The 13,257-nt window shown below is 50.8% G+C and overlaps 1 protein-coding gene across 1 annotated transcript in view; it reads right to left on the bottom strand.

Moving 5' to 3' along the window:
• LOC129820812 (FHF complex subunit HOOK interacting protein 1B-like) overlaps positions 1 to 13,257 on the bottom strand; it is a gene marked incomplete in the record, with an annotated part of 81,671 nt that overhangs the window by 15,067 nt on the left and 53,347 nt on the right. Inside the window, 4 exon segments of the mRNA XM_055877796.1 lie at positions 1,274 to 2,698; positions 6,923 to 7,092; positions 7,397 to 7,476; positions 13,203 to 13,257. Coding sequence (XP_055733771.1) covers positions 1,274 to 2,698; positions 6,923 to 7,092; positions 7,397 to 7,476; positions 13,203 to 13,257 — 1,730 coding nt within the window.

Genomic DNA, 13,257 nt, shown 5'->3' with positions numbered 1-13,257 from the left:
CCAACATCAATCAACATCCTCCAACATCAATCAACATCCTCCAACATCAATCAACATCCTCCAACATCAATCAATATCCTCCAACATCAATCAACATCCTCCAACATCAATCAACATCCTCCAACATCAATCAACATCCTCCAACATCAATCAACATCCTCCAACATCAATCAACATCTTCCAACATCAATCAACATCCTCCAACATCAATCAACATCTTCCAACATCAATCAACATCCTCCAATCAATATCCTCCAACATCAATCAATATCCTCCAACATCAATCAATATCCTCCAACATCAATCAATATCCTCCAACATCAATCAACATCCTCCAACATCAATCAACATCCTCCAACATCAACCAACATCCTCCAACATCAATCAACATCCTCCAACATCAACCAACATCCTCCAACATCAATCAACATCCTCCAACATCAATCAACATCCTCCAACATCAATCAACATCCTCCAACATCAATCAACATCCTCCAACATCAATCAACATCCTCCAACATCAATCAACATCCTCCAACATCAATCAACATCCTCCAACATCAATCAACATCCTCCAACATCAATCAACATCCTCCAACATCAATCAATATCCTCCAATCAATATCCTCCAATCAATATCCTCCAATCAATATCCTCCAATCAATATCCTCCAACATCAATCAATATCCTCCAACATCAATCAATATCCTCCAACATCAATCAATATCCTCCAACATCAATCAATATCCTCCAACATCAATCAATATCCTCCAATCAATATTCTCCAACATCATTATCCTCCAACATCAATATCCTCCAACATCCATCAATATCCTCCAACATCAATCAATATCCTCCAACATCAATCAATATCCTCCAACATCAATCAATATCCTCCAACATCAATCAATATCCTCCAACATCAATCAATATCCTCCAACATCAATCAATATCCTCCAACATCAATCAATATCCTCCAACATCAATCAATATCCTCCAACATCAATCAATATCCTCCAACATCAATCAATATCCTCCAACATCAATCAATATCCTCCAACATCAATCAATATCCTGCAACATCAATCAATATCCTCCAACATCAATCAATATCCTCCAACATCAATCAATATCCTCCAACATCAATCAATATCCTCCAACATCAAACACCAAATCAATATTTGGCAACTGACATCCCCAGAAAAACAACTTCAGAAAAGACAATATCAACAGTGTGATAGACATTACACTGTAGTGTGGTGGTCTTTGTCACCTGTGTAGGGCTGAGAGGATGGCTGTCCTAGAGGCCTGGCAGGGCTGAACAGCCCCACAGCTGACCCTAATCCCTTGGGCTCCACCCCAGTCCCTGCCCCAGACCCGATCAGGTCAGCGTCCAGGGGCGAGTGGAGCAGCGGTTCCTCTGAGTCGGGGTCTCTGGTAGTCTCCTCCAGCTGTCTGAGAAGCCCCACCCCCCTGCTCCTCTCCCTCACCCTCTCCTCCAGCTCCCGGAGTTCCTGGGTGAAGGCCTCGATGCTGATGCCCTGGCCGTTGGAGTCTCCAGGCCCCTGCTGGCCCCCCTCCCCCGGTCCGACCCCATCCAGGAGCTCAGAGATCAGCCGCTCCACTGCTTCTGACTGGGTAGAGAGCATTGCCTCTGGAGGTCCCGATCCAGGGACCTGAGGGGGCAGGCTGACGTTGGAGGAGTTGGTACAAGGTGCTGGAGTCCACGGAGCAGGCTGTTCCTGGGTGGGACTCTGTATGTGTGATGGAAGACGTCGGGAGTTTTCCACAGTCACACTTCTATTCCCTTCACTGTGCAACACCTGTAGGGGCCCACAGGACTGGGCAGGGGCCAGGCTGGCATCTACCGCAATGTTCTGACTAGAGTCCCCCACCCCCGCAGGGTGCTGCTGCTCGCCCAAATCTCTCTTCACCTTCTTAACCTCCATCCCTCCATCCCGGCTGTCTGGACACCTGTCCTCCTGACCCCCTGACGACGTTCCATTGAAGATGGCCTGGTGAGGGCCTATGGAGGGGCCGGAGGGGAGGTGGGGGGCAGTAGAGGGGTCAGGGACGGAGGCAGAGGTAGAGTCAGGAGGGAGGTGGAGAGGTTTTGGGAGGGGGACCTCCTCTCTCTGTAGGCTGCGTTTCTTGGTGCGGGGCGTGAGGCTGATAGTACAGTTGTTCTTACCGATGGTGACGTCCCACTCTCCACTGTCTCTCTCTGTACTGCTCCACTCTGACCGAGCTGCTGCCACCACCGCTGCCCTCTGCTGGCCGTGGGAGTTACTACCACCTCCTCCCTGCTGGAAGGAGAAGTGCTCTGGGAACATGGCCAGGGAAGGGTTGGAGGTGGGGGGCGGGGGAGGTAGAGGGGCCGTGTTGGGTGAGGGGTCCTCTCCGTCGTAGGGGGCTGACCAGTTCCGGCAGGCCCAGGAGCACAGCTCTACCCCCCTACGGGCGTCCCTGAGGTACTCCAGGTACCCCGACTCCCAGTCCAGCCCCTCTGGGACGGGGTGCATGGGGCTGTCGGGGGACAGGGGGGTGCTAGGGCCCCCGCGGGGGGACGAGGGGACCGTCTCAGTGGGGGAGGGAGTGAAGGGCAGTGCAGTGCTCTGCTGGCGCATGAAGAGGGCCAGGCGGGACGGAGTGCTCGGTTTGGGGTGTACAGGAGACTCTGAGCTGGGACTGTTCAGTACTACAGACAGACACAGGGAGAGACAGAGAGACGGATGGATGGATAGGGAGAGACAGACAGACATACAGGGGGAGAGACAGAAACAGACAGACAGATGGGGAAGACAGATAAACAGACAGATGAGGTAGACAGACAGACAGGGGGACGGAGACAGACAGACGGAGACAGAGACGGACGGAGACAAAGAGCACATAACAGGGAGGAACGTCAGTCATGGTTATCCTTTAACACTTCTAGTTCAACTTCATCCAACTCTCAACACCATGGCAGTGTTTCCTCTGCATTCAGTTAAGCGTGGCTCCACGGCAGAATCATTGCCGCCACACCAAAATAAACATTCTATTTCTACCAAACATAGTTTAAATAAAGTTCTGGAAAAGCACATTCGCTTTTCTTGGTAAATAGATCAAGAAAAGGAGGGATCAGGGACAGAGGCAGAGTGAGGAGGGAGATGGAAAGGTTTGGGGAGGGAGATGGAGAGGTTTGGGGAGGGAGATGGAGAGGTTTGAGGAGGGAGATGGAGAGGTTTGGGGAGGGAGGTGGAGAGGTTTGGGGAGGGAGGTGGAGAGGTTTGGGGAGGAAGGTGGAGAGGTTTGGGGAGGAAGGTGGAGAGGTTTGGGGAGGAAGGTGGAGAGGTTTGGGGAGGGAGGTGGAGAGGTTTGGGGAGGGAGGTGGAGGGAGAGGGAGATGTTTGGGGAGGGAGAGGGAGATGTTTGGGGAGGGAGATGGAGAGGTTTGGGGAGGGAGATGGAGAGGTTTGGGGAGGGAGATGGAGAGGTTTGGGGAGGGAGGTGGAGGGAGAGGGAGATGGAGGGAGGTGGAGAGGTTTGGGGAGGGAGGTGGAGGGAGAGGGAGATGTTTGGGGAGGGAGATGGAGGTAGATGGAGATGGAGAGGTTTGGGGAAGGAGATGGAGAGGGAGATGGAGAGGTTTGGGGAGGGAGATGGAGAGGGAGAGGTTTGGGGAAGGAGATGGAGAGGTTTGGGGAAGGAGATGGAGAGGGAGATGGAGAGGTTTGGGGAAGGAGATGGAGAGGGAGATGGAGAGGTTTGGAGAGGGAGATGGAGAGGGAGAGGTTTGGGGAAGGAGGTGGAGAGGTTTGGGGAGGGAGATGGAGAGGGAGGTGGAGAGGTTTGGAGAGGGAGATGGAGAGGTTTGGGGAGGGAGATGGAGAGGGAGATGGAGGGGTTTGGGGAGGGAGATGGGAGAGGTTTGGGAGGGAGGTGGAGAGGTTTTAGGAGGGAGGTGGAGACGTTGGATGAGGGAGATGGAGAGGTTTGAGGGAGATGGAGAGGTTTGAGGAGGGAGGTGGAGAGGTTTGAGGAGGGAGATGGAGAGTTTTGAGGAGGGAGGTGGAGAGGTTTGGGGAGAGAGATGGAGAGGTTTGAGGAGGGAGATGGAGAGTTTTGAGGAGGGAGATGGAGAGGTTTGAGGAGGGAGATGGAGGGAGGTGGAGAGGTTTGGGGAGGGAGAAGGGGAGGTTTGGGGAGGGAGGTGGAGAGGTTTGGGGAGGGAGGTGGAGAGGTTTGGGGAGGGAGGTGGAGAGGTTTGGGGAGGGAGGTGGAGAGGTTTGGGGAGGAAGGTGGAGAGGTTTGGGGAGGAAGGTGGAGAGGTTTGGGGAGGAAGGTGGAGAGGTTTGGGGAGGAAGGTGGAGAGGTTTGGGGAGGGAGATGGGGAGGTTTGGGGAGGGAGATGGGGAGGGAGGTGGAGAGGTTTGGGGAGGGAGGTGGAGAGGTTTGGGGAGGGAGGTGGAGAGGTTTGGGGAGGAAGGTGGAGAGGTTTGGGGAGGGAGATGGGGAGGTTTGGGGAGGGAGGTGGAGAGGTTTGGGGAGGGAGGTGGAGAGGTTTGGGGAGGGAGGTGGAGAGGTTTGGGGAGGGAGGTGGAGAGGTTTGGGGAGGAAGGTGGAGAGGTTTGGGGAGGAAGGTGGAGAGGTTTGGGGAGGAAGGTGGAGAGGTTTGGGGAGGAAGGTGGAGAGGTTTGGGGAGGAAGGTGGAGAGGTTTGGGGAGGGAGGTGGAGAGGTTTGGGGAGGGAGGTGGAGGGAGAGGGAGATGTTTGGGGAGGGAGAGGGAGATGTTTGGGGAGGGAGATGGAGAGGTTTGGGGAGGGAGATGGAGAGGTTTGGGGAGGGAGATGGAGAGGTTTGGGGAGGGAGGTGGAGGGAGAGGGAGATGGAGGGAGGTGGAGAGGTTTGGGGAGGGAGGTGGAGGGAGAGGGAGATGTTTGGGGAGGGAGATGGAGGTAGATGGAGATGGAGAGGTTTGGGGAAGGAGATGGAGAGGGAGATGGAGAGGTTTGGGGAGGGAGATGGAGAGGGAGAGGTTTGGGGAAGGAGATGGAGAGGTTTGGGGAAGGAGATGGAGAGGTTTGGGGAAGGAGATGGAGAGGGAGATGGAGAGGTTTGGAGAGGGAGATGGAGAGGGAGATGGAGAGGTTTGGAGAGGGAGATGGAGAGGGAGAGGTTTGGGGAAGGAGGTGGAGAGGTTTGGGGAGGGAGATGGAGAGGGAGGTGGAGAGGTTTGGAGAGGGAGATGGAGAGGTTTGGGGAGGGAGATGGAGAGGGAGATGGAGAGGTTTGGGGAGGGAGATGGGAGAGGTTTGGGAGGGAGGTGGAGAGGTTTTAGGAGGGAGGTGGAGACGTTGGATGAGGGAGATGGAGAGGTTTGAGGGAGATGGAGAGGTTTGAGGAGGGAGGTGGAGAGGTTTGAGGAGGGAGATGGAGAGTTTTGAGGAGGGAGGTGGAGAGGTTTGGGGAGAGAGATGGAGAGGTTTGAGGAGGGAGATGGAGAGTTTTGAGGAGGGAGATGGAGAGTTTTGAGGAGGGAGATGGAGAGGTTTGAGGAGGGAGATGGAGAGGTTTGAGGAGGGAGATGGAGAGGTTTGAGGAGGGAGATGGAGGGAGGTGGAGAGGTTTGGGGAGGGAGGTGGGGAGGTTTGGGGAGGGAGATGGAGAGGGAGGTGGGGAGGTTTGGGGAGGGAGGTGGGGAGGTTTGGGGAGGGAGATGGAGAGGGAGATGGAGAGGTTTGGGGAGGGAGATGGAGAGTGAGATGGAGAGGTTTGGGGAGTGAGATGGAGAGGTTTGGGGAGGGAGATGGAGAGGTTTGGGGAGGGAGATGGAGAGGTTTGGGGAGGGAGATGGAGAGGTTTGGGGAGGGAGATGGAGAGGTTTGGGGAGGGAGATGGAGAGGGAGATGGAGGTGGGGAGGGAGATGGAGGTGGAGATGGAGAGGGAGATGGAGAGGTTTGGGGATGAAGAGGGAGATGGAGAGGTTTGGGGAGGGAGATGGAGAGGGAGTGGGAGGTGGAGATGGAGAGGGAGTGGGAGGTGGAGAGGGAGATGGAGGTGGGGAGGGAGATGGAGGTGGGGAGGGAGATGGAGGTGGGGAGGGAGATGGAGAGGGAGTGGGAGGTGGAGAGGGAGATGGAGAGGGAGTGGGAGGTGGAGAGGGAGATGGAGAGGGAGGTGGAGAGGGAGAGGGAGAGGTTTGGGGAGGGAGAGGGAGATGGAGAGGGAGATGGAGAGGTTTGGGGATGGAGAGGGAGATGGAGAGGTTTGGGGAGGGAGATGGAGAGGGAGATGGAGAGGGAGATGGAGAGGGAGTGGGAGGTGGAGAGGGAGATGGAGAGGGAGTGGGAGGTGGAGAGGGAATGGGAGGTGGAGAGGGAATGGGAGGTGGAGAGGGAATGGGAGGTGGAGAGGGAGATGGAGAGGGAGGTGGAGAGGGAGATGGAGAGGTTTGGAGAGGGAGATGGAGAGGTTTGGAGAGGGAGATGGAGATGGAGGTGGAGAGGTTTTGGGAGGGAGAGGGAGAGGGAGAGGTTTGAGGAGGGAGATGGAGAGGAGACCAGGGACCAACCCCCCCCCCCCCCCCCCCCCCCACAGGAGAGGAGACCAGGGACCAAACACCCCCCCCCACAGGAGAGGAGACCAGGGACCAAACACCCCCCCCCCCCCCCCCCCCCCCCAACACAGGAGACCAGGGACCTCCCCCCCCCCCCCCCCAGGAGACCAGGGACCAACCACCCCCCACAGGAGACCAGGGACCAACCACCCCCCACAGGAGACCAGGGACCAACCACCCCCCACAGGAGACCAGGGACCTCCCCCCAACACAGGAGACCAGGGACCTCCCCCCAACACAGGAGACCAGGGACCAACCCCCCCATCTCATTTCCTTACTGTCTGAATAAAGTGTCAACAACAAAAAGTGTCCAGGTAATTACCTTTCCCCCAGAAGGCAGGTTCTTCCTCCCGCTCAGCAGAGGGCAGTATGCTCAGGCGGCAGCACTCTGGGATGAGGGACAGGAACTTGTCAGCTGATTTACCATAGAGATCAGTGTCCCTGACAGCACGCCTCTGACTCAACATCACATGGGTACAGGGCAGCAGATACCTGCACGACAACAAAACAATGACTACACACACCCATTCCATATAGACTACACACACACACACACACAGACCAGACAGACAGACCACACAGACAGACAGACAGACAGACCACACAGACAGACAGACAGACAGACAGACAGACAGACCACACAGACAGACAGACAGACAGACAGACCACACAGACAGACAGACAGACAGACCACACAGACAGACAGACAGACAGACCACACAGACAGACAGACAGACCACACAGACAGACAGACAGACCACACAGACAGACAGACAGACAGACAGACAGTTTCTACCTGAGAACCAACTGCAACATGAGGTCTTCACAGTTGAGAGAGAGTAGAGTCCGGAAGAGGCTCAAAGACACCATACACAGCTGTAGGAGAGAAACAGCAAAACATTAGACACAGGTAGAGATCGATAGAAACAGCAGAACATTAGACACAGGTAGAGATCGATAGAAACAACAGAACATTAGACACAGGTAGAGATCGATAGAAACAACAGAACATTAGACACAGGTAGAGATCGATAGAAACAACAGAACATTAGACACAGGTAGAGATCGATAGAAACAGCAGAACATTAGACACAGGTAGAGATAGATAGAAACAGAACATGAGACACAGGTAGAGATAGATAGAAACAGAACATTAGACACAGGTAGAGATCGATAGAAACAGCAGAACATTAGACACAGGTAGAGATCGATAGAAACAGCAGAACATTAGACACAGGTAGAGATCGATAGAAACAGCAGAACATTAGACACAGGTAGAGATAGATAGAAACAACAGAACATTAGACACAGGTAGAGATCGATAGAAACAGAACATTAGACACAGGTAGAGATAGATAGAAACAACAGAACATTAGACACAGGTAGAGATAGATAGAAACAGAACATTAGACACAGGTAGAGATAGATAGAAACAACAGAACATTAGACACAGGTAGAGATAGATAGAAACAGAACATTAGACACAGGTAGAGATAGATAGAAACAGCAGAACATTAGACACAGGTAGAGATCGATAGAAACAACAGAACATTAGACACAGGTAGAGATAGATAGAAACAGCAGAACATTAGACACAGGTAGAGATCGATAGAAACAACAGAACATTAGACACAGGTAGAGATAGATAGAAACAGAACATTAGACACAGGTAGAGATAGATAGAAACAACAGAACATTAGACACAGGTAGAGATAGATAGAAACAGAACATTAGACACAGGTAGAGATCGATAGAAACAACAGAACATTAGACACAGGTAGAGATCGATAGAAACAACAGAACATTAGACACAGGTAGAGATAGATAGAAACAACAGAACATTAGACACAGGTAGAGATCGATAGAAACAACAGAACATTAGACACAGGTAGAGATCGATAGAAACAACAGAACATTAGACACAGGTAGAGATAGATAGAAACAACAGAACATTAGACACAGGTAGAGATCGATAGAAACAACAGAACATTAGACACAGGTAGAGATAGATAGAAACAACAGAACATTAGACACAGGTAGAGATCGATAGAAACAACAGAACATTAGACACAGGTAGAGATAGATAGAAACAGCAGAACATTAGACACAGGTAGAGATCGATAGAAACAACAGAACATGAGCATGTTTGAGTGAGTGAGTGAGTGAATCAGTGAGTGAGTGAGTGAGTATGTGAGTGAGTGAGTGAGTGTTAATGTCAATGGTGTGAGTAGGCACCTGAGCTGAGCCATTGGGCAGACAAAGCCTCGACCACCCCACTATCAGATTGGGAGGGGGAAGGGGGGGGTATGCTTTTAGTCCCCCCCACATCTGATCTGAACTCACCATTCCCCAACTGATTAACTTGTCATTTTTGAATTATGCTTTGAGCTAATACTATGTCAGTATTTATATTTAGAGACTAGCATGGCATTTAGCCAATGATCAAAATGCATCAACTCAGCCACAACAGATAAGAGGTATTTTTGGAACTAAAATATGAGTGAACCGGCGAATTCGTTAACATTTGAAAGCACGTACCACCGCATTTAATCATGGGAAGGTGACTGGAAACACGGCCAAATACAAACTGTAGTGATTCCCTCCGCATGGCAATCAAACAAGCAAGGCGTCAGTATAGAGACAAAATGGAGTCGTAAATCAACGGCTCAGACACGAGACGTATGTGGGCAGGGTCTACAGACAATCGCGGATTACAAAAAGAAAACCAGCCCCATCGCGGACATCGACGTCTTGCTTGAAGTCATAAACAGCGCTGTGCTTCAAGCATTGCGAAGAGCAGCTGGCAAACGCAGGAAAGTGCTGTTTGAATGAATGCTTACGAGCCTCCTGCTGCCTAACACCGCTCAGTCAGACTTCTCTATCAAATATCAAATCACTGACTAAATAATTATAATATAATAAACACACAGAAATACGAGCCTTTAGTCATTAATATGGTTAAATCCGGAAACTATCATTTCGAAAACAAAACGTCTATTCTTTCACTGAACTGCGGAACCATTCCGTATTTTATCTAACGGGTGGCAACCCTAAGTCTAAATATTGCTGTTACATTGCACAACCTTCAATGTTATGTCATAATTATGTAAAATTCTGGCAAATGAATTACGGTCTTTGTTAGGAAGAAATGGTCACACAGTTTGCAACGAGCCAGGCGGCCCAAACTGCTGCATATACCCTGACGCAAATGCGCTTTTGTTAAATCATCACCCGTTTGGCGAAGTAGGTTGTGATTTGATGAAAAATTAACAAGCACCGCATCGATTATATGCAACGCAGGGCATTCTAGTTAAACTAGTAATATCATCAACCATGTGCAGTTAAGCTGCGATTATGTTGAGATTGATTGTTTTTTTATAAGATAAGTTTAATGCTAGCTAGCAACTTACCTTGGCTTCTTGCTGCACTCGCATAACAGGTAGTCGCATAACAGGTAGTCAGCCTGCCACGCAGTCTCCTCGTGGATTGCAATGTAGTCGGCCATGATCGACGTCCAAAAACGCAGATTACCGATTGTTATGAAAACTTTAAAAACCGGCCCTGCCAATTAATCGGTCGACCTCTACCTGTCACCCTAGACCCACTTCAATTTGCTTACCGCCCTAACCAGGTCCACAGACGATGCGATCGCCATCACACTGCACACTGCCCTATCCCATCTGGACAAGAGGAATACCTATGTAAGAATGCTGTTCATCGACTACAGCTCAGCATTCAACACCATAGTACCCTCCAAGCTCATCATTAAGCTGGAGACCCTGGGTCTCGAACCCGCCCTGTGCAACTGGGTCCTGGACTTCTTGACGGGCCGCCCCCAGGTGGTGAGGTTAGGAAACTCCACCCCTCTGATCCTCAACACAGGGGCACCACAAGGGTGCGTTCTCAGCCCTCTCCTGTACTCCCTGTTCACCCACGACTGCGTGTCTATGCACGCCTCCCAACTCAATCATCAAGTTTGCAGGTCGGCTTGATTACCAACAACGACAAGACCCTTCGGAGTGTGGTGTCAGGAAAATAACCTCTCACTCAATGTCAGCAAAACAAAAGAGATGATCATGGACTTCAGGAAACAGCAGTGGAGAAGGTGGAAAGTTCTTCGGTGTACATATCACCGACAAACTGAAATGGTCCACCCACACAAAACAGTGTGGTGAAGGCGCAACAGCGCCTCCTAAACCTCAGGAGGATGAGGAAATGTGGCTTGTCACCGAAAACCCTCACTAACTGTTACAGGTGCACAACTGAGAGCATCCTGTCGGGCTGTATCACCGCCTGGTATGGCTCCGACCACAACCGCAGGGCTCTCCAGAGGGTAGTGAGGTCTGCCCAAAAAGATCAACAAAGACAACAACCACCCAAGCCACTGCCTGTTCACCCCGCTATCATCCAGAAGGCGAGGTCAGTACAGGTGCATCAAAGCTGGGACAGAGATAGAAGCTGTTTTTCAATCTCAAGGCCATCAGACTGTTAAACAGCCATCACTATCATAGAGAGGCTGCTACCTACCTACAGACTTGATATCACTGGCCACTTTAATAAATGGAACACTAGTCACTTTAATAATGCCACTTTAAGAATGTTTACATCGCTCACATTACTCATCTCATACTGTATACTGTATCCTTCACTATCTATTCTTTACTATCTATTGCATCTTAGCCGCTCTGTGACTGCTCATCCATATACACTGCTCAAAAAAATAAAGGGAACACTTAAACAACACAATGTAACTCCAAGTCAATCACACTTCTGTGAAATCAAACTGTCCACTTAGGAAGCAACACTGATTGACAATACATTTCACATGCTGTTGTGCAAATGGAATAGACAAAAGGTGGAAATTATAGGCAATTAGCAAGACACCCCCAATAAAGGAGTAGTTCTGCAGGTGGTGACCACAGACCACTTTTCAGTTCCTATGCTTCCTGGCTGATGTTTTGGTCACTTTTGAATGCTGGCGGTGCTTTCACTCTAGTGGTAGCATGAGACGGAGTCTACAACCCACACAAGTGGCTCAGGTAGTGCAGTTCATCCAGGATGGCACAAATGCAAGCTGTGGCAAAAAGGTTTGCTGTGTCTGTCAGCGTAGTGTCCAGAGCATGGAGGCGCTACCAGGAGACAGGCCAGTACATAAGGAGACGTGGAGGAGGCCGTAGGAGGGCAACAACCCAGCAGCAGGACCGCTACCTCCGCCTTTGTGCAAGGAGGAGCAGGAGGACAGCCAGAGCCCTGCAAAATGACCTCCAGCAGGCCACAAACGTGCATGTGTCTGCTCAAATGGTCAGAAACAGACTCCATGAGAGTGGTATGAGGGCCCGACATCCACAGGTGGGGGTTGTGCTTACAGCCCAACACCGTGCAGGACGTTTGGCATTTGCCAGAGAACACCAAGATTGGCAAATTCGCCACTGCCGCCCTGTGCTCTTCACAGATGAAAGCAGGTTCACACGCACATGTGACAGACGTGACAGAGTCTGGAGACGCCGTGGAGAACGTTCTGCTGCCTGCAACATCCTCCAGCATGACCGGTTTGGAGGTGGGTCAGTCATGGTGTGGGGTGGCATTTCTTTGGGAGGCCGCACAGCCCTCCATGTGCTCACCAGAGGTAGCCGGACTGCCATTAGGTACCGAGATGAGATCCTCAGACCCCTTGTGAGACCATATGCTGGTGCGGTTGGCCCTGGGTTCCTCCTAATGCAAGACAATGCTAGACCTCATGTGGCTGGAGTGTGTCAGCAGTTCCTGCAAGAGGAAGTCATTGATGCTATGGACTGGCCCGTCCGTTCCCCAGACCTGAATCCAATTGAGCACATCTGGGACATCATGTCTCGCTCCATCCACCAACGCCACGTTGCACCACAGACTTACCAGGAGTTGGCGGATGCTTTAGTCCAGGTCTGGGAGGAGATCCCTCAGGAGACCATCCGCCACCTCATCAGGAGCATGCCCAGGCGTTGTAGGGAGGTCATACAGGCACGTGGAGGCCACACACACTACTGAGCCTCATTTTGACTTGTTTTAAGGACATTACATCAAAGTTGGATCAGCCAGTAGTGTGGTTTTCCACTTTAATTTTGAGTGTGACTCCAAATCCAGACCTCCATGGGATGATACATTTGATTTCCATTGATCATTTTTGTGTGATATTGTTGTCAGCACATTCAACTATGTAAAGAAAAAAGTATTTAATAAGAATATTTCATTCATTCAGATCTAGGATGTGTTATTTTAGTGTTCCCTTTATTTTTTTGAGCAGTGTATATTATACTTATATATTCTTATCCCATTCCTTTACTAGAATGTGTGTATTAGGTTTTGTTGTGGAATTGTTAGATACCTGTTAGATACTGCTGCGCGGTCAGATGTAGAAGTATAAGCATTTCACTCGTATTAACATCTGCTAACCATGTGTATGTGACCAATATCATTTCATTTGATTAGTATCGGTTTTCTGACCAACGCATAAATCGGTTTGGGCTCCCGCGGACCGATCCACCAGTACGTTAAACATTTGAACCGGGGAGCCGATACGTACGTCCCAACTATTAATGCACCGCACACACAGTCACTGTACTACTGACCCTCGAGTTGCTGCTGACGCGCGTCAGCAAGGTGTCCAGGATGGTGTCGTTGTCA

This window comes from Salvelinus fontinalis, chromosome 23 (genome assembly GCF_029448725.1).
Source record: "Salvelinus fontinalis isolate EN_2023a chromosome 23, ASM2944872v1, whole genome shotgun sequence".
NCBI classification, from domain to species: domain Eukaryota; kingdom Metazoa; phylum Chordata; class Actinopteri; order Salmoniformes; family Salmonidae; genus Salvelinus; species Salvelinus fontinalis.
Note: the sequence above shows the minus strand (reverse complement) of the source record. Positions and strands in the feature narration are given on the sequence as shown.